Genomic DNA, 26,806 nt, shown 5'->3' with positions numbered 1-26,806 from the left:
CCAGACCCTTGTTCCATGCTGGCTGCCTCTAGGCCCCTCAGACATGCCAGGCTTTTCCTGCCTCAGGGCCTTCACACATCTCTTCTGTCTACTAGGATGGGTCTTTTGTTTATACCTGGCTAAGCTCTGCTCTTCCTTTAGGCCTCCACTGAAGGATCTCATCCTCAGAGAAGACTTCTCTCATCTAAATTAGATCCCTCAGGAGATGTTGATCAAAGGGAACAAAGTTTCAGTTAGATAGGAGGAATAAGTTTTCCAGATCTATTGCACAGCTTGGTGACCCTGATTAATGATAATGTACGTTTCAAAACAGCTAAAAATAATAGATTTTAAATGTTCTCACTACAAAAAATGATACATATCTGTGGTGATGGGTATGTTAATTAGCTTTATATAATCATTCCACAATGTGTATATGTATCAAAACATCACATCATACCTTATAAATATATACAATTTTGTTTTTGGCAGCTTTCTGGTGCAGTGACCTACCTGAACCCTTGACCTTGTTGTTATCAACACCATGCTCTAACCAAGTGAGCTAACTGGTCAACCCTATAATTATTATTTGCCAAATAGAAATAAAAATTTAATTAAAAACTAAATTTAAATAAAAAATATATAAAATTTAAATAAAGAGAGATAACTGGTCCCCCAGTTATTCTCTGTCATAGGATCCATATCTTTTCTTACCACATTGTGTTTGTGTTGGATTAACTTAATTTCATGCCTACTTCTGCTATTCTACACTCCATGAAAGTAGGGATCATGTGTGTTTTAATCACTACTCAATCCTTAACACAGAACATGATACCTACATGTAGCAGGCCCTCAATGCATCTGTTTACTCTGTACCAGACAGAGCAGGTTTGGAACCCCAACATCCTGACTCCAGAGAACTCCCTCCCAGTATTGATAAGTAGTAGCAGAGAAGACGCTGACACTTATTAGTACCTTAAAGAACTAGTTTTCTACAAAATACTTTTGGGGAAATGCTGGTTTAAAATAAATATGAGAATTTTCTTTGTAAAAACACTTTTAGGCAAGCGTTTTGCTTCTGGATCAGCTGACAAAAGTGTTATTATCTGGACGTCAAAATTGGAAGGCATTTTGAAGTACACGTAAGTAACAATTTAAGTGTATGGTGTTATTAGTTTGACTGTTGTTGAGTAGTGTTAGCAAGTCCCATAGAAAAGATGTAATGAAGAACTTTTTCTCTGAAATTGAACTTGATATTAAACTGTGGGGGGGTGGGGTACAGTCAGGTTGGGTAGTGAATAGTGGATGAACATTTCTTGAGTGTTTACTAGCTTGGCCAGCACTGACTGAGCTTGACGTTTTCATGTAGCTCATCTCAGTTAATCTGACGTCGAATATTCTACCCCACCCCCAATCTGTCCTTTTCCAATGTTCTCATCTCAGGGAATGGCCTTGCATCCACCCAGTGTCAAAACCCAGAAACTTGGGATCATTGTGCTCCAGGCCTCCTCCCATTGTAGGGGCTCTGCTCGTGTTTTTCCCCCATTCCTCCCCTCATTAGCCCCCAATTGCCCTGCAGATCTCAGACTCAAATGTCACTTCTGTGAAGCCTTTCCTGCTGCTCTAGACTCGGGCAGGTCTCCTTCAAGGCATTTCTTACAGTTGTAGTTTTCCATTTATTCTGGTGACTGATTGATATTGCCATCAGCCTGTGAGTTCCATGAGGGCAGACGTCGCATTTGTTTTTGCCTTCAAGGCATTTCTTACAGTTGTAGTTTTCCATTTATTCTGGTGACTGATTGATATTGCCGTCAGCCTGTGAGTTCCATGAGGGCAGACGTCGCATTTGTTTTTTGTTTTTTTTTTTTTTCATGACCGGTAAGGGGATCTTAACCCTCGACTTGGTGTTGTCAGCACCACGCTCACCCAGTGAGCGAACCGGCCATCCCTATATGGGATCCGAACCCGTGGCCTTGGTGTTATCAGCACCGCACTCTACCAAGTGAGCCACAGGCCGGCCCCGCCTCTGTTTTTGATCACTTTTGTGTGCCTGGTGCTTAGTGCAATGCTTGGCCCATAGTAACTACTCAAACAATTTCATTTTTCTTTTCAATTGTGGTAAAATATACCTACAATAAAATTTACCATGTTAACCATTTTTTAAGTACAGTTCAGTACTGTTTAGTACATTCACATTGTACAACCAATCTCCAAAACTTTTTTCACCTTGCAAAACTAAAACTCTAGACCCATTAAACAACTTCCCCCCGCCTCCGCCTCTCAGCATGTGGCAATCACCATTTACCTTCTGTCTCTATGAATTTGATTGCTCTAGGTAGCTTATAAAGTATTTGTCCTTTTATGACTGAGCTATTTTACTTAACATAGTGTCCTCAATGTTCATACATGTTGCAGCATGTGTGAGAATTTCCTTCCACATTTTGTTTATTCATCTGTTGATGAACACTTGGGTTGCTTTCATCTCCTGGCTGTTGTAGACAATGCTGCATGTGGGTGTATAAGTCAGTGAATAATTTTTGAATGAATGAATAAATGGAAGAGTGACTGAGGTTATAAGTAAAGTGTTACCCAGAAGTGAAGGAATAAAACTGGGGCTGAGACGCCATGTGCGGTGCATGACTCCCTCAGTTTTCATTTCTGTCTAAGGATTTGCCACGTGTCCAAATCTTGGCCTGTAGTGTCTTCATGGCACCTCCATCCTGTATTTCCAGGCCTACACAATGCAGTACAGGTAACAGCCACAGACAAAGCACTTGCTCTGCAGCTGGTACTAGGCTCGGTTCTTCATCTCCTTATCTCATTAGCTCAGAAACTGGAGGTGTCAGGCATGATAGTCCCAGGGGAGACAGTGTTTAAGCTGGGCCAGGATGATGGGGGGGTAATGAAAATGGTGGGTGAGGGGCAATCCAGGACAAGGAGAGTTAATCCGTGGGCTTTTTGTTGGTCACTTGCAGAAGGACATGCGGCATATAGTCAGAGGCTGTGGGCTCATAGTTAAAATCTTCAGTGGTAGCCATTGAGACATTTGTGGTTTGCTGCATAATAATCTATAGTTGTTTACTTCCAGGCATAATGATTCTATACAGTGTGTCTCCTACAACCCTCTTACCCACCAGCTGGCATCTTGTTCCTCCAGTGACTTCGGTAGGTTTTGATTCCCAATGTCCTTTCCTGGAATAACTAAGAATCTGGTCTAAAAATGCTGAAATCCATCCAGAATGTGGTGGTTTTGTCCTGAGACAGTTAATACTACTTCTCTACCTTCAGCAGCTGAGGGAGTGCTGACAGTTATTCCTTAAATTGTGTAGAAACCAAGACAGTGAATGATGACCTTGAGTCTGTAAGACATTGGAGACAAGAAGGGCCCCAGGGAAGGAAAAGTTAAGAAGGATGGGAGGGCACAGGCATAATTTTGTGTGGTTGCCTCTGGGAAGCCTTCCCTGATTGTCCCCTCCCTTGTGTTCATCCCATCAGTGTGTGTGTGTGTGTGTGTGTGTGTGTGTGTGTGTGTGTGTGTGTGAAATTCTTCACTGTTTCTACTGTACTTCTTGTGCAGTGTGTCAGCATTACTTTTATAGACGGCTTTAGCTGTCCTCTGTGAGGAGCTGAATGCCTTGAGGTATTTATCCTGACCCCACACACAACACTGGCATGGGGCTGGCACAGAGGAGGTATCAGTAAAATGTCTATCAAGGGAGGGAGGGTGTGAAATTGGGCACAGGCTTGTAGGTTGTCTCCATTAAGTGTTGATTTTGGTTTTCTGCTCCCATCAGTTCTATTTTTCCTTCCTAAGAGATAGCAGGTACAATGGAACAGCTATTAAATGAGGAGTTGGTAATCCCTTTCAGTATTTCAGTTTGTTTATCTAAAAGGAACATGTTACCCACCCTGTCTGTCTCACTGATACAGTTCTGAGGTTCAAAAGAGAGAATGTAATTGTAGGCACATTGTATAAATACATGGGGAAAGGACTGTCATTTGTTTAAAAAGTTTAGCATTTACTCCATATGAGCCACTGGTCTATGTGATTACATTTGGGGATTTAAAAGACAAAAGAGAATCTCTGCCCTCAAGAAGCTTGTAGTCTTAGAGGAAGGTGTGATTTGTAAAAATAAAATATTAAGTAATAATAATAATAATTGTTGAATGCTTGCAGTGTAGTAGGCACTGTGCTAGAGGTTAAAAATGAATTCCTATCTGAGCTCTCTGATGACCCCTGAGGTCAGGTATTATTCTCACGTCCACCCTACTGATGAAAAAGAACTGGGGCTTAGAGCGGCTCAGTCACTCACTGAAGGTCACTGAGCTGGTAAGTGGCGGAACCAGCACTTGGAGCCAGACCAGGTGATTGCGGCCAGAACCTACTCTGGTCAGCACTGCTGAGGGAGGCCTGGGAGGAAGGGGTTTCCTGCAGCTGGAGGCTCTAGGCAGGCTCAGTGGGGCACAGATAGCATGTCACAGGTTGAGATGTTTGGGAGGGGCCTTCTAGACAAGGGGAAAGGAGAAAAAATAACTGTTTGATGTTGCATCTGCTTATGTAGATATATTTGTGTACTAGATTTACCTTCTTGGCCATGCTTCACAGCTCAAGCAAACAGTAGAATTTGCTTATGTTGTCTGTACATACACCTGTTGCTGTGTGGCACTGAGCCAGGGTATCTGAGGGCAGGAGACAGCAAGTTTCAGGGGACCAGTGTGCCATGGTTAAGGCACAGCTCAGATAAGGTCATGTGTTGTGGGTGAGGCCTGGGAGAAGGAACTGGATTTTCAGAAAACATCAGTCATTATTTTATTTTTTTGGTGGCTGGCTGGTACAGGAATTGAAACCTAGAATTTGGTGGTGTCAGCACCGTGCATTCATTACTTTAAATGCTAAGTTGTACTCTGGGTGTGGTGTCACAGTTATGAACAGTAAAGTTGTCATTTTTTTGAGAGTTAAATCCCTGAAAAGTTGTCTAGAGCTTCACCAACCTATCTTCTTTTTTTCTTTTTCTTTTGAAATAATTATAGATTCACAGTAAATTGCAAAGATAGTACAGAAAGGTCTCATGTACTCTTCATCCAGTTTCCCCCAGTGGATATATCTTATGGTTTTTTTTTGGTAGCTGGCCAGTATGGGGATCTAAACCCTTGACCTTGGTGTTATAACACCACACTCTAACCAACTGAGCTAACCAGCCAGACCTCTTATGTAACTCTTGTACAATATCACAACCAAGAAACTGGGACTGGCACAATGTGTGTATATAGTTCTGTCGTTTTATAACATGTAGATTACCACCACTGCAATACAGAACTGTTCCATCAACACACAGGTACTGTCATCACCATACCCACCCTCCTCACCTCCTATTATCCCCAACCCCTGGTAACTACGAATCTGTTCTCCATTTCTATAATTTCATCATTCAAGAATGTTATATAAATGAAATCATAATCATACAGTATATGACCTTTTGAGATTGGTTTTTTTCACTCAGCATAAAGCCCTAGAGATCCATATAAGTTGTCATATGAATCAATAGTTTGTTCCTTTTTGTTGCTGAGTGATATTCCAACCAATCTATCTTCTTTTAAATTACTGTGCATTGAAGGGTTGTGGTCTCCTGAACAGAAGTCTGTCTCCAAGCACAAATCGAGCAGTAAGATCACCTGCTGCAGGTAAGTTAAGGGCAGCTCTGAAGATAGGCTATGTTTCTTTCTCTTCCAAACAGACTCTCAAAATTTAGTTATTTCACACAGCAGAGGAGGTCTTGTGTTAACTAGTTGGTTTGGGCTCCTGTATTTTCTTTTTCTTCTTTTCTGGTCTCCCTGATGGGAAGACCCATGCCTTTGATCGTCAAGCAAGAGAGAACTACAAGTTGCCTTCGTGCAGTTATCTACCAACAAGCCTCTTCAACATACAGCTATACTGAGTGGAGGCTCCCTGGAAATGTGAGGCGTTCTTGTCCAGGCAGCATAGCATGTGTGGAGGAGAAAGCACCAGCTTTGATGCTAGACCTGGGTTAGAGTCCACATTCTGTCCCAGACAGGCTCTGTGACCTCGGGAAAGCTACTAAAGCTCTCTGAGCTAGAGCCGCAGGTTCCTCATCTGACAAATGAGGATACAAATACTGACTTAAGTGCAACTTGGCCATATGCTGTCTGTTGACTCGCACAATCTTATTCAAAAGAGCCAATGATGGTTGTCTATGTTGGTACTTTGGATCTAGTTGCTATAAGTACAGTGAAACAAAATATAATTGTCACCACAGAGGAGGAGAAACAAACTCATATCCAAACTTTCTTAGAAAGTATGTCACCTAAAGACACAGTCATTGTCTTTATTAGTAGAAAAGCTCTTGCTGATCACTTATCAAGTGACCAGATTCTCTGACACATATCTATAGAGTCTGCATGGTAGTAGAGAACAGAGTGATTGGGAGAAAGCATTAAAGAACTTTAAAACAGGTAAAGTGAGAATTCTAATTGCTACTGACTTAGCTCCTGATGTCTTAATGTCCATGATATTATACATGTCTGTAATTATGATTTCCCACATAACACTGAAGAATACGAGTATGTACACAGAGTAAGGCACACTGGAAGAGCAAAGAGGACTAGAATGTCAATTTCCCTTATCACTAGAAATGATTGGAGGGTTGCCACTGAATTGATTAATACTCTGGAAAGAGCATATCAAAGTATTCTAGAAGAGCTATGTCAATGGCTGATAGATATAAAGCAAATCAACTGAAAAAAGAAATCACTAGAAATGATTGGAGGGTTGCCACTGAATTGATTAATACTCTGGAAAGAGCATATCAGAGTATTCTAGAAGAGCTATGTCAATGGCTGATAGATATAAAGCAAATCAACTGAAAAAAGAAAGAAAAAAAATGGTAAGACCTCAGGGAAGGCCCAAGAAGTTTTCATTATTAATGTCTTTATGTTGAAAAGTGGTACTAGCTTCTGAGAGGTAAAACTTAATAACACATGGACTTTCAAATATCTGCCCTCTTAAACTAGGCTTTGTCAGTGTGTTTATTGCAATCAGCATTATCTCTAAGAGTCTTTAACATAATAAATTCTTAGGTGTTACTCTTTTACCTATTAAAAAAAATACTGACTTGATATGAACTAACGAGCATAAAGCATGCAGCACATCGCCTGGTGTACAGTAGGCACTATACCTGGTAGCCATTTTTGCTGTTCAGCTGCTGAGTGTAGCCCTTTCATTCAGCATCTGTCAAATTCCTACTGTATGTCAAGCCCTGTTCTAGGGGCTGGGAATACACCAAGATAGAGTCTATTCTTAAGATACTTTTGAAGTGGGAGGGGGTTGAAATGGAGAGTAGGGAATGGGGGCTGGTTCAGAGATTCAGGTACTTGCTAAGGGCTGTCATGGAGTTATGTACAGAGAACTGAGGGAGCTCAGAAAAAGACACTGCTGCCTTCACATTTCACTGCTGATTCCAGAAACAAGTGGGATTTTGAGTTGGGTCCTCTGACTTCATGTCAGGGCTGGGAACGATGAAACCACAGCCCAGCCATTGCTGCCTCCTTAGACTTTACTTCAAACCAAGAGGAAATCATCCTCACTGGTTTTACTTTGTGTGTGTTCTCCCTCTCCCCATGCCCTTTGTTGGTTGTGTGCACAGCTGGACAAATGATGGTCAGTACCTGGCTCTGGGGATGTTCAGTGGAATCATCAGCATCCGGAACAAAAACGGCGAGGAGAAAGTGAAGATCGTGCGGCCGGGGGGCTCCCTCTCCCCAATATGGTCCATCTGCTGGAACCCTTCGAGGTACACATACAGCTGTCCTCCTTCTAGGACAGTACCGCTATGAAGAAGGGCTTTCTCAGCAGGCTAGGTTCTTTCTTCCTGAGGTCCTAAACATTCAAAGGCTTCTCAACCCACTTGACTGGTCTGTTTTGGAACCTGTTCCATTTGAATGGAATTTTTTAAGATCCTATCTTGAGTTTTGGAATGAATCCCAGAGATTTAGCTAAGCAGATGAGCTATCTAGGCCAGCGCAATGTGTGTGTGTGTATGTGTGTGTACATGTGCACACACGTGCCTGAGTGTGTTTAGTAGTGTATGTGTACAGTATGTGAGCAACACAACAAATTTCCTTATGAATTAATAGCTGAGCTCTTTGCTGTGGTTTTATTTTTGTCTTTCCCTTTTTCACTTCTTCCCTCCAAGTCTGGGCAGAATATGTGCCCACTTGTTAATAAACAGTATCATGAGCCTTTTTTGCTGCTCTTTCAAAAAAGTCAAAATTAAGTCTACAAATGTCCCTAAAGCCTAGAGATCCATAAACAATTGGCATCTACCTCTCAAACCTCGTACATGCTTTCCTTTTTATGTTCATGGGACTTTGAGAATGGACTAAGAGCTATGTATGCTCTTCGTTTAATCCTATAATACTATTAAACCATTAGTATCCCCCACAGAGTCCTCTGAAGGTAAATTAAAGGACTTAATTGTTTATTAGCCCAATGTCATTTTAGAGGTGGGTGCCTACTTGATTTAGAAGGTTGTTTAGTCCATTGCCTCTTATACGCCAGATCATTATGCTTCTTCCTGAATAATTTCGTCCAGCCCAGGCTGTATCATGCATGTCTAATGCTGTCAAAGGCTATTAGCCTACCCCAGAGTTCCTGCTATTTGAGTTTTTGGCCACAGATACTTTGTGGCTTTAGGCTATCATTTTTAAATCATAAGAAGCAGGATGCCCAGTGTACCTGGTGGTTGTCCTCTTCTGGGTAGGGTTCAGGGGCTCCTTGACGGGTTTTGAAATTATTCCTTTAGTGTAGTTCTAAGCAACGTGATTGTGAACAACTATTTACTGTCTACAGCCGATGGGAGAGTTTCTGGATGAACATAGAGAATGAGGATGCTGAGGAAGTCATTGTCAACAGATACTTTCAGGAAATCCCTTCCACTCTGAAGTCAGCAGAGTACAGTAGTCAGGGTAGTGAGGCAGAGGAAGAGCCAGAGGAAGACGACAACAACTTGTGAGTGTGTCCCCAGGAGAGAGAACACTCCTTGTAAGTGCCCAGGCCCTGCACAGACCTGCTGGGGCAGCTGCTGCTGCTAAGCTCCTTGGCCAAGGGAAGCAGTACAGGGGCCAGGGAAAATTGTGGGTGAAAGCTCCTTCAACAAAGGGAATACACCCTTAAAACGTGTGTGTTTATAAAGTGATCCTTTGAAAAACTACAGGAAATACTGAAAAGTGTAAAGGAGAGTTCAATTTTTCTTTAAAACGCATCCCCTGTTTCGGTAATGGGCCACAATGATCAACCTCATTGTATATCGACAAAATAAAATTAAGAAAGAGAAAAAAATAAATAAAAAATAAAAATAAATAAATAAATAAAACACATCCCCTGAGGAAGCCACTATTAGCATTTTAATATATTTCCCCAGTCTTTTAGGGTGTTCATATAATTAAATCACATCCTATTTTTCTTTTTTTTCACTTAACATCATACAGTGAATTCTTTCCAGTAACATTAGAAATCCTTCGAAAAATGTGATTTTTAATGCCTGCATAGTATGTCCCATATAAATATCAATAAACTCACTTAACACTTCCTCTGTGACTGGACAGGTTTCTTAGGCTGTTCCCCCACTGTGCCTTACCTTGCATTTGCTGGTACACATATCTGAGAGGAAGCCCTTACCTTACCCACAATCCTCACACCCAAATTCTGTCTGTCTAGGCATTTTTTTCTTCTCTTCAATTGAGATTATCTGAAGGGAAAACATCAGCAGGCCAGAGTGGGGAAAACTGGGGTAGCCAGGATATTTGGATTGAGCAGTAATGATCTAGCTTGGAACATTACAAACTGGGTTGAACCCCACCCCAGGGTCATGGGGTGGGAAGTGGGGACAAGGAGAGGAGGAAGAGGTGGGTGGGGAAAACTGGGGTAGCCAGGATATTTGGATTGAGCAGTAATGATCTAGCTTGGAACATTCCAAACTGGGTTGAACCCCACCCCAGGGTCATGGGGTGGGAAGTGGGGACAAGGAGAGGAGGAAGAGGTGGGCTTCAGGTCCCCATCTGTTCTTCAACCAGAGCACCCCCTTTTATTGTTTAATGTTGAGTTTTTGTTTTGTGAAGAGTACCACTGCTGGGGCAGGGGAGGAGGGCGTGGGGAAGAAAAAGGAAAAAAGAGGTTGAAAATCACCAACCTAGCTCATAGGGTTTGAGCCCAGCACAGAGCCATATGTAGCCTCCTCAAGAGGGCTCACTGCAGGCTTAGCCTCCTAGATTGTGTTTGGACTTCAGTGCCAGTCATACAGAGTTCACCTTCAAGCCCCTTCCTGTTAACATCCCTCTTGATCTCTCTTTTTTTCCCTCAGTTCTGATTTAGTGGCTGTGACATTTGCCCCTTTGCCACTCTTGGCTGGTTTTACAACTAAGGCTACATCACGCCTGCCTGCATATCCAGTGGTGCTGCCAGGCAACCGAAAGGCCCCGGGCTCAGATAAGCTGGAACTAATAAACAAAGAAGAGGCAACATTAGGTATATGAGGGTGCTTCAAAAAGTTTGTGGAAAATTAGAATTAAAAGATACAAATCTTCCCATGAACTTTTTGAAGTACCCTTAAGACCTGGCCTCAACGGCTGGAAACACCTCTCTCTTGAACTAGATTCCCAGGTAGGCTGCTCCCCAGGCCCAGCGAGGGGGTTTCTCTTGCGTGCTGGTCCTGCAGCCCCAGTCCCAAGGCACTGATCCCCATAGGGTCTCAGTTTCAAAGAAAGTTGTTGGTCTTCAGAGAGCACACCACTTTTTTTTTTAATAAGATCCAGTCAGAAAACATTTCACCTATGTGAGGACCTCAACTGCAGGAGAACATAGTTTAACGTGTTAATTGTGCCTCTTCAGGAACAGCAAGCATGTTTCCCCATTGTTCATTAAAAAATCAGACACTCCATGCCTTCCCACTGCAAAGATGTGTTTCTCCACTGTCTCCCTACATTTTATACCATGCAAGAGAAAAGTGCTCTTGGATCTGCAACCTTGCTCTTCGAGTGTTGTTGTTCCCCAGGAAGCTCTGAAATGAGGGGTTTATCTTCTTCAGCTGTGACAGTGTCCCAGCGCCATAAGCTCATGGCAGGGGGTTCAGTGAAATAGCAGATCCCAGGAGGACTGGGCCTCACCTCTGCTTCCTTCCACTGGATTGATTAATTGGTTGGGCCAGATTACAACTTTTGGCCTCAGGAAAGCTGTACAACATTTGGCAACCTGACAGCCTGTCCAGTATTCTTTTTCCTGTTGTTTGTTAAACCCTTAGGGCTACATTCATCAGCAGGCCATGGCCCCTAATAACCTCTTTTGTCTTCTGTTGATTAGAGAGGAGCATAATGACATCCTGGCTGTAGCTGACTGGGGACAGAAACTTTCCTTCTACCAACTAAGTGGAAAACAGGTATGTAGCTCTGTACAAACCCAGTTGCTGTCATACTTGTTATAGCATATTTTTACTTTCTGAAACCTCAGAAAGTAATTATATATTATCATTGTTAGCTCCTGCTTATTAAGCATTTACCATAATACCAGGTACTTACTGTGCTCAGTACTTTGCATACTTTATGTCATTTAATTCTTATAAAGCCCTGTGAAGTAGATACTTTTCTTATCAGCTTTTTAGAGACAAGTAGACCAAGACTCAGAGCAGTGAAATATTACACCCAAGGTTCCACACAGCTAGTACCTGGTGGAACCTGCTGCTGAAAGCCAGATCAGTTTGACTTTAAAGTCTAGCTGTTAGTCATGACCTTACTTTACTCTATTTGCTTTCATTCATCCTAGCAACATTTATGAGCACCTTCTTAGACCAGCCCCAGCATAGAGGAGCTGCTGACATGGAGCTGTGTAAGCAAAAGCCTCTGCCCTGCAAGAGCTCACAGACTGGTGGGACATGCTGCATAGCAGATAATTGCAGTGTGGTGTGATGTGACATACTAGAGAGCTGTACATGTAGAGAGCTATAGGAACCCAAAAGAAGGGGACATCACTGCTTGGTGGAGATGGGAAGTCTTAAAGAGGTGACCTTTGAGCAGGGTGAGCAGGAGTTTGCCAGGCTGAGGACATTGGGAATGGTGTTTCAGGCAGAGGAAATAGCATATACCAAGTCATGGAGGAATGAAAATGTATGACAGTTCAGAGAACAGTGAGTTGTTCAGGGTGACTGGATCTGAGAGTTTGTGGACTGAAGGTGGATCTGGAAAGGAAGATGTGGACATGATTGTAAAGGACCTGAGTAGTGTGAATAGGGTGTTTGAACATCATATATACAAGTACTCAGGAGCCATAGATGGCAGGGAGTGGCATGGTCAGATTCCTGTTTCAGAAGAATTTCTCATTTCTGTCAATGGCGGATTAAAAATAGGGAGTGTGGTAGTAGAATGACCTGTTAGTAGGCAGGAAAGGCCAAGGATTAATGGAGGTGGTGGGTACAGGTTACATACTACAGCCAAGCAAATGAGAAATACTCATTCAATGGAGCCTTTCATTTTATGGCATCCTTGTTCCTCAGAACATGTCATGCTAGAAGGAAGGGTTTCAGGTGTATGTAGCTCAGCTTCAGGACCATTTCTTCTGCCCCATCTTACCATTGATTATTTATTTCGTAGTTGAGTAAAGAAAAAGAAAAAGGTAGTAGTTAATGAAGGTTTTCTCAGTTTTCCATGGCTGATTTCCCAAAATCCTCATTTTAATTATCCAATATCTAGGTTTCTTGGTGCTATCTATTCATTCACTTAATGTGTGTACATCTTCATTCAACAAATATGTATTGGCACATCTGCTGTGTACCAGGCACTGGGTTATAGGTATTGGAGACTCTTGGGGTCAAATAACCACACTACACTAGGAGAGAATGGGATCTTGTTGCTATAGTGATAATAAAAAAAAGTTCAATATGGTGGTCAGGGTCATGGGAAATATTTTGCATGTATATAGCCTTAGAGCTCATGTTGTGGCCCAAAACTTTTGAATGATAAAGCTCAGCCTGCTGGGATAGTAACCCCAAATTGTTTGGAACAGTAAAATTGTTTTATTGGTGGGAATCTTTTAACTTTTGGAAGATTTGGAATTAAATATAGGATGATGAAGTAAATCAAACCCTTACTTTTGTTTTAGGCTTAGGTATAATTTGTGCACTTTTGACATTTTAAGTGTTTGTAATATTTAAGAGGATCTGACTTAATAATAATAATGATAGCAGCTGAATATTTATTGAGTTCCAGGCATTGTATAAACTCTCAAAAGGATTAACTCTTTTAATCCTTTAAACAACCCTATGAGGTAGGTACTATTGTCATCACCATTTTACATGTAAGAAAATCGAGGCACAGAGAGGGTCAGTAATTTGCTCAAGGACATACAGTTCAGTCCGTGGCCAAGCCTGGTTTGGAACCCAGGCAAACTGGTGCCAGAATCCGTATTAGAATATCTTTCAGGGTAGTCTTGTGGTGACCATTTAAAAGCTGTAATTGGGGGCCGGCCCGTGGCTCACTCAGTCATCACCATTTTACATGTAAGAAAATCGAGGCACAGAGAGGGTCAGTAATTTGCTCAAGGGCATACAGTTCAGTCCGTGGCCAAGCCTGGTTTGGAACCCAGGCAAACTGGTGCCAGAATCCGTATTAGAATATCTTTCAGGGTTGTCTTGTGGTGACCATTTAAAAGCTGTAATTGGGGGCCGGCCCGTGGCTCACTCGGGAGAGTGTGGTGCTGATGACACCAAGGCCGTGGGTTCGGATCCCATATAGGGATGGCCGGTTGGCTCACTGGGTGAGCGTGGTGCTGACAACACCAAGTCAAGGGTTAAGATCCCCTTACCGGTCATCTTTTAAATAAATAAATAAATAAATAAATAAAAATAAAAGCTGTAATTGAGTAATTAATTTTATACTTCTGATTTTATTTATTTTAATTTTTATTTATTTATTTATTTATTTATTTATTTATTTATTTATTTATGTTTGTATGTATTTTTGGCAGCTGGCTGGTATGGGCAGTATACTTCTGATTTTAAAGGGAAAGATATGAGAATTTTTTTTTTTTTTAAAGATGACTGGTAAGGGGATCTTAACCCTTGACTTGGTGTTGTCAGCACCAGGCTCAGCCAGTGAGCTAACCGGCCATCCCTATATGGGATCCGAACCTGTGGCCTTGGTGTTATCAGCACCGTACTCTCCCGAGTGAGCCACGGGCTGGCCCGATATGAGAATTTTTTAAATCAAGTTCCTAAGCAATATTGGAATGTTCAACAGATTCATTACATTTTCCTGCTTGGGGTTCACTGAGCTTTTTGAATCCATATACATTTATGTGTTTGCCTTTCACCAAATGTGGAAAAATTTTGGCCATTATTTTTTCAAATGTTTTTTCTTCCCCATTCTCTCCTTTGCTTCTGAGACTCCAATTAAACTTATGTTAGACCTTTTGGTATTGTTCTCCAGGTCACTCAGGCCTTGTTCATTTTTTAAAATCTCCTTCTTTACATCTGATCTTCAGATTGAAAGATTTGTATTGCTCAGTATTCAACTTCATTGACTCTTCTGTAATCTCTAATATTTTTGTTAAACCCATCCAGTGAATTTTTGTTTTAGTTATTGCATTTTTCAGTTCTAGAATTTGTACTGGGTTCATTTTTCCTATTTGTGCATTTATTACAAGCATATTTTCCTTTATATCATTAGCCATAGTTCTAGTAGCTGTTTTAAAATTCTCATCTGCTAATTCTAACATCTGGGTCATCTTGGGTCAGTCTCCATGATTCTTTTCTCTTGAATATGTTTCACATCTTCCTCCTTTTTTGGAATTTTGGATTGTACTCTGGACATTGTGAATGATACATCATTTCTGTCACATTGCTCTTAAGATTAGTGTGTGTATGCACACATACATTCAAGCAGGCAGTTTACTTTGCTGGACCCAAAATTCAAACTCCATGTTTTCAGTGGTGGGTAGCAGCTGGAATCTCTCTGCAGTTCTCTAGCTTTAGCTAAGCTGCGGGGCCTCTGCGTTGTGCATGTGTACTTCAGGTGTTCCCAGATATTCAGCAGTTTATGTGCAGAATTTAGGCTGTTGCTCTATGTCCCTTTTCTGGGATTTCTCACCTCATTTTCCAGCTGCTGTGGTCCTCCCAAATTCTGTGGTCACCCAGCATGGTGCTGATGAGGCCTGTCCTCAGGCAAAAAAAAAGCATTTAAAAAAATGAGAAGCTCACCTGACGCTGTTCTCTTCTTCCAAATGTGCATGTCTTCAGTTTCCGCCTGCTTTGGGTTGCCCTCAGGTGCCTTCTGTGATTGTTGTTTATAATTGGTCCAGAGTTTATAGCTGTTACCTGCAGCAGGATTGGTCCAGTAGGAACTACTGAGCCATTACCAGAAGCCACCAGCCTTCCATGTTTTCTTATGAGATTTACTAGCATTGTATGCGTACTAGGGAAAGTTTTGTTTGCTAAGCATTTGAAATTCCTAAAAAGGAAAGGAAAATTGAATATACTAAACTTATAATTGCAGTTTAAATTAGTTTAAGGGAATTAACTAATTAAGTTGCAAATGGGACAAAATATTTAAAGGATTTTATAATCTGTTCAAAATTGAATTCATTATATAGTCAAAGTCAATTAGTTCTTCACTTCTACTAGAGTTAGAAAAAGGAAAATATGTGTAAATTGAACTTAAAAATATAAGAAACTAGGTTTCTGGAGTTATTTCTTTAATAAATTGAATATTTAGTAATGTTAATCATAAATATTCTTTTCATTCACAACACACCCTAAGGGGCAGCAAAAAACTCCAATGGCAATAAGGAGCTTGGATTTCAGTGGGGGAAAACATGAAATTAAACCTACAACTGTAGAGCCATGAGAGACATGCTGTGGGAGAGGCGAACGCAGGGGCTGTGGGAGCACGGGGTGGGAGGGTAAATTAGGCCTCAGATGGGGAGATTGGGGGTGTTTCTTGAAGGAGATGACACCTGGCAGTGAAGGAGAGGCAAAGAGCATTCCTGGCCAGGCCTGGGTGGTATAGAGAATAGCACCTGTGGGACATGGAGGCCTGCAAGAACACGGTCCACTTGGGAAACTGCAAGAAGTTCGTTTTGGCTGAAAGAAGGATCTTGGGGGCTGAGCTCAGGAGTTTGACCTTCATCCTAAAAGCTGAGGAGACACCATCAAGAAAGTGAAAAGAGGGGCCAGCCCGTGGCTCACTCGGGAGAATGTGGTGCTGATAACACCAAGGCCACAGGTTCAGATCCCGTATAGGGATGGCCGGTTAGTTCACTGCATGAACATGGTGCTGACAACACCAAGTCAAGGGTAAGATCCCCTTACTGGTTATCTTTTTTTTTTAAAAAAAAAAAAAAAGAAAGTGAAAAGACAAGCCACAGACTGAGAGAAAATTTTTGTGAATTATATCTCTCATAAGGGACTTGTATCTAGAATATATAAAGAACTATTACAACTCAATAATAAAAGGACAGGTAACCCAATTTTAAAATATTGACAAAGGATCTAAATAGACATTTCTCCATGACCCATAAGCACATGAAATGATACTCAACATTATTTAGCCATCAGAGAAATGCAAATCAAAACCACAATGAGATACCACTTCACACCCACTAGGATGGAGAAATTGGAATCCTCGTACACTACTGGTATGAATATAAAATGGTGAAGTGACTTTGAAAAAGTTTGGCAATTCCTCAAAAGATTAAACATAAAGTTACCATATGAACCAGCAATTCCACTTCAAAGTATATGCTGAAGAGAAATGAAAACATATGTCCACTCAAAAAAACTTGTACATGAATATTCATAGCATCATTATTCATAATAGCCAAAAGGTAGAAACAATGCAAATGTCCTCCAGCTGATGAATGGATAAATAAAATGTCGTATATCATGCAGTGGATTATTATTCATCAATGAAAAGGAATGAAGTGCTGTACATGCTGCAACATGGATGAACCAGATGCAAAAGGCCACATATTGTATGATTCTATTTATATGAAATGTTCAGAACAGGCAAATCTGTATACATAGAAAGTAGGTTAGTGGTTGCCAGGGATGAGGAGAGGGAGGGATTGGGATTGACTACTAACAGATACAGGGTTTTTTGTGGGGGATGATGGGAATGTTCTGGAATTAGATGGTGATGATGATTGTACAATTCTGTGACTATGAGGATACTTCAAAAAGTTCATGGAAAGATAGAATTAAAAGATAAAGTGAGGGCCGGCCTGTGGCTCACTTGGTAGAGTGCGGTGCTGATAACACCAAAGCCACGGGTTCGGATCCTATATAGGGATGGCCAGTTAACTCACTGGGTGAGCGTGGTGCTGACAACACCAAGCCAAGGGTTGAGATCCCCTTACCGGTCATCTTAAAAAAAAAAAAAAAAAGATAAAGTGAATATTTTCATGAGCTTTTTGAAGTACCTTCATATATTGAAAGGCATTGAGTTGTATACTTTAAATGGGTGAATTGTATAGTATGTGAATAGTATCTCAAAAAATTTTTATAAAGAGAAATAGGATGGGTATAGTTTCAGAGGAAAGCACAGTCTTTTAATCAAAATAATGTCAGCTTTGTTTTTTTTGTTTTTTTTGGGGGGGGGGGGGTTTGTCCTTTTTGAGACCGGCCGCACCGCACTCAGCCAGTGAGCACTGTGAGCGAACTGGTCATCCCTATATAGGATCCGAACCCGCGGCGGGAGCGCCACTGCGCTCCCAGCGCCGCACTCTCCCGAGTGCTCCACAGGCTCGGCCCAGCTTTGTGAAATACTAAAAGAAGAAGAAAGCTGAAGGGGTCCATTGAACCACAGCAATGTTCCATGTCCAGAGGAGGGGCTAAGGGAGAAAGATCATTCCCAGCCTCCAGCTGACACACTCCTGGAGCAGTTAGGTGAGACTGGGAGAGACGCTATTGACTGTAGAAGTCAGGGATTTGGCTGTGTGGAGGGGGAGAGTTGGGATATGCAGAGGTAGAGATGCCTGAGTTCATGATGGAATAACACAGAAGAAAAGCAGGAGATAAGGCTGGCCAGCTCTTCCCTGTCTTCCCAATTCCTCCCGTTGAAGTTGGTGGGAAAAACCCTCAACTGCGTTGTGATCATTATGGTTTTAGAAATGGTTTCTCTCTTGGTGTGTGTTCTCTTTTCTCAGATTGGGAAGGATCGGTCACTGAACTTTGACCCCTGCTGCATCAGCTACTTTACTAAAGGGGAGTACATTTTGCTCGGGGGGTCAGACAAGCAAGTATCCCTTTTCACCAAGGATGGAGTGCGGCTTGGGACAATTGGAGAGCAGAACTCCTGGGTGTGGACGTGTAAAGTGAAACCTGATTCCAACTATGTGGTAAGAAGAGGAAGTTCATTCTGTTGGGCCATTGCTTGAGGAGGCACTGAACATCAGCCACGTTTAGCCGGTCAGGTCATTGGCAATCATTCCTGACAGATGGGAGGGTAGACTGTTTCTCCCTCTTCCGCTGCAGGTGGTAGGCTGCCAGGACGGCTCCATTTCCTTATACCAGCTTATTTTCAGCACAGTCCATGGGCTCTACAAGGACCGGTATACCTACAGGGACAGCATGACTGATGTCATCGTGCAGCACCTGATCACTGAGCAGAAAGGTAAGTGGCAGGTACAGCCCCTCTGCCCTCTAGACACTGAGCAGAGGGGAAGGTTGAGAGAACTCATGACAGGGAACTTGAAATGAAAGGAAATATTTCTCCTCGGCCTTTTGAAAACGTGCTAGCCACTGGGTCTTGCTTTTTTTGGTAGGGGCAGGGAATGTAGATCTCCTTGAGGATCTCACAAAAGTAATAAACCCTCCCTCAAAAAATGTGCCTCAACTCACAAAACTTTGTGAATAATTCCAAGTGGTCCATGGACTCCCTGAGTGAGGGAGGATGACTTACAACAAGTCAGAACCAGGGTGGTGGTAGACCTGCATGTCTTTGTGGACGTTTATCCTTTGTGGTCAAGATCACTCTGGGATGCTTCTTCCTCAGCCCAGTCTTCACTTGCCTACTGGCAGGTCCTGCTGCCAGAGGTAAGCAGGGGCAGAGGGTCGGCACAGGCTCTGTTGGTAAATCCAGGCTTAGCACAGTCAGTCAAGCTCTAACCTCAGTCCCCCTCTGTCCACCCAATTGCCATGCCAGTTGAATAGGCTGAGAATCCACTTATTTCAGGAATATTCATATCCAGATGTGCACACTGCCAGGTACCTTTGCGTAGAGCTCCAGGTTAGGGGTTGTCTTGTGATTTAGATGGACACCCTTTGGTCCCCATCCTGGAGCACTTCTGTTTGAAGATTCCAGCTGTGATGATGAGGGTATAGCCACTTGGGCAGCTGTCCCTTCTGGGGCAGTTTCTCCACCTGGTCTGTAGTGAGAGTGTAGAGCCTCGTGTGTATCAGACACTACATGCCGTTCCCTATTGTCAAGGAGTTGGATGGGAAGTGTGTTGCTTTGCCTCCCACGGATTTGTCACCCCTTTTTCCCCTGGGTGACGGAGCCGCCAAAGATTACTCAAAGCCCATCTCTTTCGAGCTGTGAGAAGCCCCAGAAAGGGGTTAATATCCCAGGACCCTCAAGCATAAGGCATCCTTCCATTTGGGAAATTAACCAGGAATAGGGGTTTTCTTCCTGCATTTATTCTCCAGACCAAGTTACAGGAAGACATAGGTGGGGTTTTGCTAAGTACAGTGTAACAAGTTTTACAATAGAAGCTGGTAACATTCAGTAAAAACAAGTCAGATGACATTCTGTTAGGCAATTAAGTGATCCACTAACAAAGGCTTGATTTAGCCAACATTCCTTTTCCCTCTAGCAGCTTTTTAGTAACTTTACATATCAATTAGTAACTTGTCTGTCTTAGAACCATCAGCCTTGCTGTGTTACAATTCTTATCTTGCAACAGAGACTCAATGCCCTGGGGGAAATTTCCTGTCCTTTGCAAGGTCAGTATTTGAAACTGAAAGCCTTTGGAAAATCAGGCCCTGTGAGGTACATTTGCCTTATGAATCCTCTACAGAAGTAGTCAGAGGTGAGGTCAGTCACTTAAGCTCCTGATTGTCAGGGATCATTAGTGCTGTGCAGAGTTTAGATTTGTATTCAGCAGGTGATGATAGCACTAGGTGTTTTATTTTCCACACTCGGTTGTGATTTGAGGCCACAAAGATTGTATTGCATGCAACTTTGGATCCCAGTGTTCAGCAGAGCTGATTGTACATAGTAGACACTGTAAAGATTTTTTAATGAGAGTGTGTATTAGTCCGTTTATGTTGCTTATAACAAAATACATGAAACTGGGTGATTTATAAAGAAAACAAAATTTATTGCTTACAGTTTTAAGCTTGGAAATCAAAAGTCTATCTAGTCGTGGCAACATTGACCCAGGGGTCTCACATTGCAGGATGGTAGAAGCAGAGAGAGAGAGCAAGACAGATTCTCTTCTTCTTTTAAAGCCCTCAGAACCACGCCCCTGACCACCGTTTTTAATCCATTCACTTACTGCATAGTCTTACAATCCAATCACCTCTTCAAGGCTCCACCTTAATAGGATTTCCCACCCTCTAACAGTCACAGTGGGGCCAAGTTTTTAATCATCCCCAGAAGTCTTAACTTGTTTCCACTCAAAAGTCCAAAGTTCAAAGTCCCATCTGTGAAATCAAAAACAAGTTATCTACTTCAAAAGATACAATGGTGGGATGAGCATAGGGTACATATTCCCATGCAAAAAGGGAGAAATAGGCCAAAAGAAAGGGGTAACAGGTCCCAAACAAGTCAAACCCAGTGGGGCAGGCATCAAATCTCAAAGCTGGCGAATCAGGTACCTTGACTTCATGTTCGACCTCCTCTGTATGCTGGTGTGGACACTTGGGGGACACAATTCAAGCTTCATTGAATTTTGGGGGGACATAATTCAATCCACTACAGAGTGTCTCATTTGAATTGCCAGTAGCGTTTAGTAAATGATACCTTTTAATTTCTTTGCCTTCCACCTTACTTAACAACCTCTTGCCAGAGTTTGATTTTTTTTCCTTGACAGTTCGGATTAAATGTAAAGAGCTTGTCAAGAAAATTGCCATCTACAAAAATCGATTAGCTATCCAACTACCGGAGAAAATCCTCATCTATGAGCTGTATTCAGATGACTCATCAGACATGCATTACCGGGTGAAGGAGAAGATTGTCAGGAAGTTTGAATGCAACCTCCTGGTGGTGTGTACTGATCACATCGTCCTCTGCCAGGTGGGCAACAGCATGATGGAGGGTCAGGCTGGACCTGCTTTACGCACCCCCCACAGGGTTCCCACCTCATGGTTTTAAAACTAGTCACAAGGAAAAAGTCCCTTTCCATCAAACACAGGGGCAGTTCCTTGGCTTTCATCTCCCTGGCATCTAGGTGAATCAGGCTCTATTAGAAAGTCATGGGGCATAGGGGCTGGCCCATGGCTCACTCAGGAGAGTGTGGTGCTGACAAACCAAGTCAAGGGTTAAGATCCCCTACTGGTCATCAAAAAAAAAAAGTCATGGGCCATAAACTGGAGAATACTTCTTTGGATTGTAGAGCATTTTGTCATACTGGGATTAGATATATTACAATGACTTAAAATGTACATTGATGTCCTACAAAATGAAGACAGATTTTTTTTGTGGTAACCATATACACATAAAAATGTATATCAACTCAGTGGTAGGCAAAGAAGTTTTATTTCCTGAGAGATTTTTATTCACAGAAAAAAATTTCTCGACTTAGAGTCCTTGAAAGTGTCTAGATCGATGCCAAGAAAAGTTTGGAAAGACGTTGAGAGAAGGCTAGCCCAGCACCCTTGGAAGTAAGGTGGATTTGGTTTCACATAGGCCTATTAGAAGTGGTGAGATGGAAGAAATCCTTTAGAAACCACTCTTCTGTAAAATACTATGAAAGCCTCTCTGAAAGTCTAGAACTTCAAGCAGTTTAGGAGTACCACAAGTTACAGGATAGGTCTGGCAAGTAGGTGTACTTTCAGGTGCTGCCTCTGGCTGTGGCTCCCTGGAGGTCTGTGTTGAAGTTCTGAGGTTTAGTTGGGCTCCATAGGGAAGAATTGCCTGAAGGATGCCAATCATGGGGACTAGATGGGGTTAGATAGATACTGCATGTGTAGATATTCTTTCACCCCTCAGGTGCAGGAAGACCTCCTTGGGACGACTGGGAGCACTTATTCTGTTGAGTGTCCATGCAGAGCTGGGTTTGCTTTCTAGGAGAAACGGCTGCAGTGCCTGTCCTTCAGCGGAGTGAAGGAGCGGGAGTGGCAGATGGAGTCTCTCATTCGTTACATCAAAGTGATTGGTGGCCCTCCTGGAAGGGAAGGGCTGTTAGTGGGCCTGAAGAATGGACAGGTGAGTGCTCATGTCTCCCATCAGGCTGATCATCTGTATGCAGATGCAGGCGACCCAACTAGGGATGACCCTGAGATATGTTGCAGGAGCAGGAAACGGGCTTTCCCCTCCATGGGTGCATTGGAGGGCAGCCCAGAGTTCTGTGAGGACCACTTCAGGCCAAAGGCACAGTGGCCCTCAGACTCACGGCACGTCTGCATTCTGGCAGTGATGGTGCTACAGACTCTGGGCTGCACGTAGAGTGGATTAGTGGGCCAAGGTCACCTAGCAGGTGGGAGATTTGTTAGAGATGCAGCTTCAGTGGATTGCTGGAGAGGGAGGCAGAGATCATTACTTAAGTCAGATCTCTGTTAGGGCAGTGAAATGGATTAATGCGGTGTGTTCTAGCGTGTGTCCTAGAGAATGTGGGGTCCCAGGGCACTACTAGATGCTCTAAGAAAAATGGGCCCTTTGGTCAAATAGATGTGGGAAATCTAGGTTAAACAAAGTTAAACAGATTTGTGTGTGTGTGTGTGTGTGTGTTCGTTCTTTGCTCATTGCTCAAAATAAGAAAAGTCCTAAGTGGGCTGTATGGAAATTTGAAAGTCAAAATATAACTGCATTAGCCTGAGAGTGGAGCTGTGTACCAGATGGTCCATGGCTGAGGCTTGTCGGGTCTTTGCCGGGGACAGAAATCCCGGAGTGTGAGATCAGCAGGAGCCTTGGAGCAGCAACATCGAAGGGGGGATCCACTTCCTTCTCACACTCAGCTCTCACGCCCTATGGGAGGCCAAGAGGATAGGTGTTGGGGCAGCTCAACCTGGAGTCATGTTCTTACTTAGCTACTCACTAGCTGTGTGACCATGGGCAGGTCACTTTAACTCTCTGAGGCTCAAGTTTTACAAATGAGGATAATACACCATGTTTATCAGGGCTGTCAAAAATGGGGATGTCAAGAAATGGTAGCTTTCATCATCAGCATTATCATCATTATTATTCTATACCAGATGTCTTTTCAGTGTTTACAGTAGCCTCTTCCTATGTTAGTTTGTTACTCAGGTGTTTGCTAGATGGTGTCTCCTAACTCTGCAGTTTGGGTCATATCATTAACTAATCCCCAGTCCAGGTAGACACTAAAGTCAGTTTGGCATGTCTTGGGCCTGTCATTACTTCAGCAACCTCTGATGATGAACCACACTTCTGTTCCCCTAAGGATAAGCAACCCACCCGTCTTTCTTTGATGAGTCCTTTTCTCTGCACAGAGCTTCTGGTGGAGTTAGTGGGAGTTGTTCTTGCAGAACACATGGGATTCCAGCAGTCTGGCATTGTTCCAGTTTCTTGTTGCCATGGTGACTCATACTTTTTCTCTGAAATTTTGCCAGATTCTGAAGATCTTCGTGGACAATCTCTTTGCCATTGTCCTGCTGAAGCAGGCCACAGCCGTACGCTGCTTGGACATGAGTGCTTCTCGTAACAAGTTGGCCGTGGTGGACGAAAACAACACATGCCTTGTGTATGACATCCACACCAGGGAGCTGCTTTTTCAGGTGGAGTCACCAAGAGTACCTGAGGACATGGTCCTTGTATAGAGACCCTCCTTTAGCTTCCCAGTCCCTGCAGGAGAAGCTCTGCAGCAAGGCTCTGGCCCAGGCAGGTCTCTGGGAGGAGCCATGAGATGCAAGGTCTAGAAAGGTGCAGAGTCCGAGAGGCCCTGAGACACACAGCCTGTTCTTCCCATGTGCCCGCCGGCTACAGGGCTTAGGCAGCCTCTTTGCACTTTGGTTCCATTGCCAGTAAGATGGGCAAGTAACACCTTTCTTATATGTTTACTCTGAGCAATGAATGAGATGGTGGTAAATCTAAGTGGAGCATGTTGTAGGTTCTCAGTGAATGGGCTAAGGTGATGATGATTCTTGTGAAGAAGTCTGTGTCTCACCTACTGGGGCCTGCCTGTTTCTATGAGTGACCTAAGGTACAGTAAGGAAACAGGATCAGTTTTGTTGTCTGAAAGAAGGGAAGGGATTGGGGCAGGGGTGGGGGAAGACCACCCTTTTACTTGCTTCAAGGATGCTGTAAGAGCCAGCAAGATGTGAACTACTTGGATCTTTTTGGGTATAGGCCGGAGGAGGTATGTCACTGGAAAAGGAAGCCCGAAGGCTCTGTGCCCAGTGCCTGGCTGGCTTTCTGCTGGACTCAGCTGCTCTTTGTCTCTTTAGGGCTTTATAAGTGGTCAGGGCCAGTTTGCCTGAAGCGAGTTCTCCCCAAAGCTAGAACCTTCCCTGACTGATTTCCTCAGCCACTGCAGTTTCCCAATATTACGGGCAGGTTTAAGTCCCCTTATCAGGGCTCTTCCTTGTGCTTGGCAGCAGAATCAGGAGGGTGGAAGGGACCTGGAGCGCCACTGCAGTTTCCCAATATTACGGGCAGGTTTAAGTCCCCTTATCAGGGCTCTTCCTTGTACTTGGCAGCAGAATCAGGAGGGTGGAAGGGACCTGGAGTAGGGAGCTGCCTCTGTGAATGGAAGGGGTTCCCTGGAGACCGCTAGCCCAGAGGTGACTCCCAGTTAGTGTCAACTCACTCGTCACTGAGTAGCAGAGTGGCTGGGGGAAGAAGGGGCACAGCTGCTACCTTCAGGCTGACCTGGGCTTGAGTCCACCCGTATCTCTCACCATGTAGTCTTGGTCTCTGAGCCTCAGTTCTCCTTATCTCTAAGATGAAACTAGTAATTGCCCCTCACAGAATTGCTGTAGGAATAAACAAGATCCCATAGTGCCTAGCTCAGTGCATGGCACAACACAGGGTCAGAAATACTACACTTCTCCCCGACTCAGCACTGCGTCCCCCACAGCCCTGTAGGTGGGTTAGGGGGCCCCCAGTTGTGAATCTGTGTCAGAGCCTGGAACCACGTAAGAGTGGATGGGGGCATGCCCTCCCCGCTCCCCACTGATGGCTCTGTAGTAGGCTAGGCAAAAAAAAAAAAGCAATCCATGCTCATTGTAAAAGATTTAGATGTTGTAAAAGATTATAGGCAAAGAGGTCTGTGCATCTGCCGGTCCCTGAAGTTCCAGGGCTGAACAAAAGACTGAGAAGAGAAGGTGCCTCCCAGGGTGACTGTATTTTTACAGGGTGTGTGTTGTAAATGCAGAGACAATATATTATTTTCTAATCTTAAAAATAACTCACTATTCTTTTTCTTATTATGAAAAACAATAGATGTTCAGGACCAAAAAAAATTGAGGCAAACAAAAAAATGGAGAAAATAAAAAGCACCCACAACTCTACCCTCTCTAAAACAATCACTGTTAATCCTTTGGAATATATCCTTTTAAGCCTTCTTCTGTACATGGAGATGTACATTTATTCTTTGATATAGGTAGAATCCTACTTTGCTGATTTTACACTTACTCTGTAGTGATTAATATTTGGAGAGAAGAGTAATTTTTCTCAAAAGTAATGCTTGCTTCAAAAATTCCAACAATATGCAAGTGCTTGGAGGAGCTTGCCCCCATCCATCTCTCTCTCTGGTCCCTTTTCCTCTTTTCCTTCCACCCCACTGTGAGAAATTTGCTGTGATTCAGCCTTTAATAGGGGTATTTGACTGAAATGTGGGAATGGTGCCAAAGCCCTGGGTGGTTCTCACAGGATCCTCACCATCCCTGTCCCTCAGGAACCCAATGCCGACAGCGTGGCCTGGAACACCCAGTGTGAGGACATGCTCTGCTTCTCGGGAGGAGGCTACCTTAATATCAAAGCCAGCACCTTCCCTGTGCACCAGCAGAAGCTGCAGGGCTTCGTGGTTGGCTACAACAGCTCCAAGATCTTCTGCCTCCATTCCTTCTCCATGTTTGCCGTGGAGGTGCCGCAGGTAACTCGGGCACCTGTTCTCTCTCAGTGGTAACAGGGCAGACAAGACAGGAAAGCCGGGTCCCTCCCTGGTGCTTTGGGGAGGGGATGGTGAGGAGAGAGGGAGAACAGAAGAGTATGGCAGCTGTGATATCATGGAAGGCAGTCTGGACTTGGAACCTGAAGCCCTTTCTCCACCCCATACAACCTGAGCATCTTTGTCTTTGGGTAAATAGCTCAGTCTCACTGAGCCTCTATTCTTTCCGATCCCCTTCCTGGTAGAGACAGGGAGAGATATGCAGTGTTGTCAGCAGAGTGTGTTTTACTGAGAGCCAGGTGTGGGGCAGAGTAGAGTGAGCCAGCAGCACTGGGAGTCCAGCAGGGTGTACACATGAGCACATGGGTGGTGGTGTGTGTGTGTGAGACAGAGAGGATGGCTGGTGTCGCATGTGGGGGCTGAGGTCTGTGAGACAAAAAGGGAGCATGAGAGGCCGGCCCGTGGCTCACTCGGGAGAGTGCGGTGCTGATAACACCAAGGCCCCAGGTTCGGATCCCATATAGGGATGGCCGGTTAGCTCAC

General features: G+C 43.5%; 1 protein-coding gene across 1 annotated transcript in view; it reads left to right on the top strand.

Moving 5' to 3' along the window:
* Positions 1-26,806, top strand: part of LOC103602615 (intraflagellar transport protein 122 homolog) — a gene marked incomplete at its 3' end in the record, with an annotated part of 63,609 nt that overhangs the window by 11,377 nt on the left and 25,426 nt on the right. The window contains 12 exon segments of the mRNA XM_008587035.1: positions 1,043-1,121; positions 3,068-3,144; positions 5,595-5,661; positions 7,641-7,787; positions 8,846-9,037; positions 11,351-11,426; positions 18,182-18,373; positions 18,510-18,648; positions 21,071-21,273; positions 22,267-22,404; positions 23,766-23,930; positions 26,051-26,248. Coding sequence (XP_008585257.1) covers positions 1,043-1,121; positions 3,068-3,144; positions 5,595-5,661; positions 7,641-7,787; positions 8,846-9,037; positions 11,351-11,426; positions 18,182-18,373; positions 18,510-18,648; positions 21,071-21,273; positions 22,267-22,404; positions 23,766-23,930; positions 26,051-26,248 — 1,673 coding nt within the window.

This window comes from Galeopterus variegatus, unplaced genomic scaffold (genome assembly GCF_000696425.1).
Source record: "Galeopterus variegatus unplaced genomic scaffold, G_variegatus-3.0.2 Scaffold4222, whole genome shotgun sequence".
NCBI lineage: Eukaryota > Metazoa > Chordata > Mammalia > Dermoptera > Cynocephalidae > Galeopterus > Galeopterus variegatus.
This window is presented reverse-complemented; position numbering and strand designations above follow the sequence as displayed.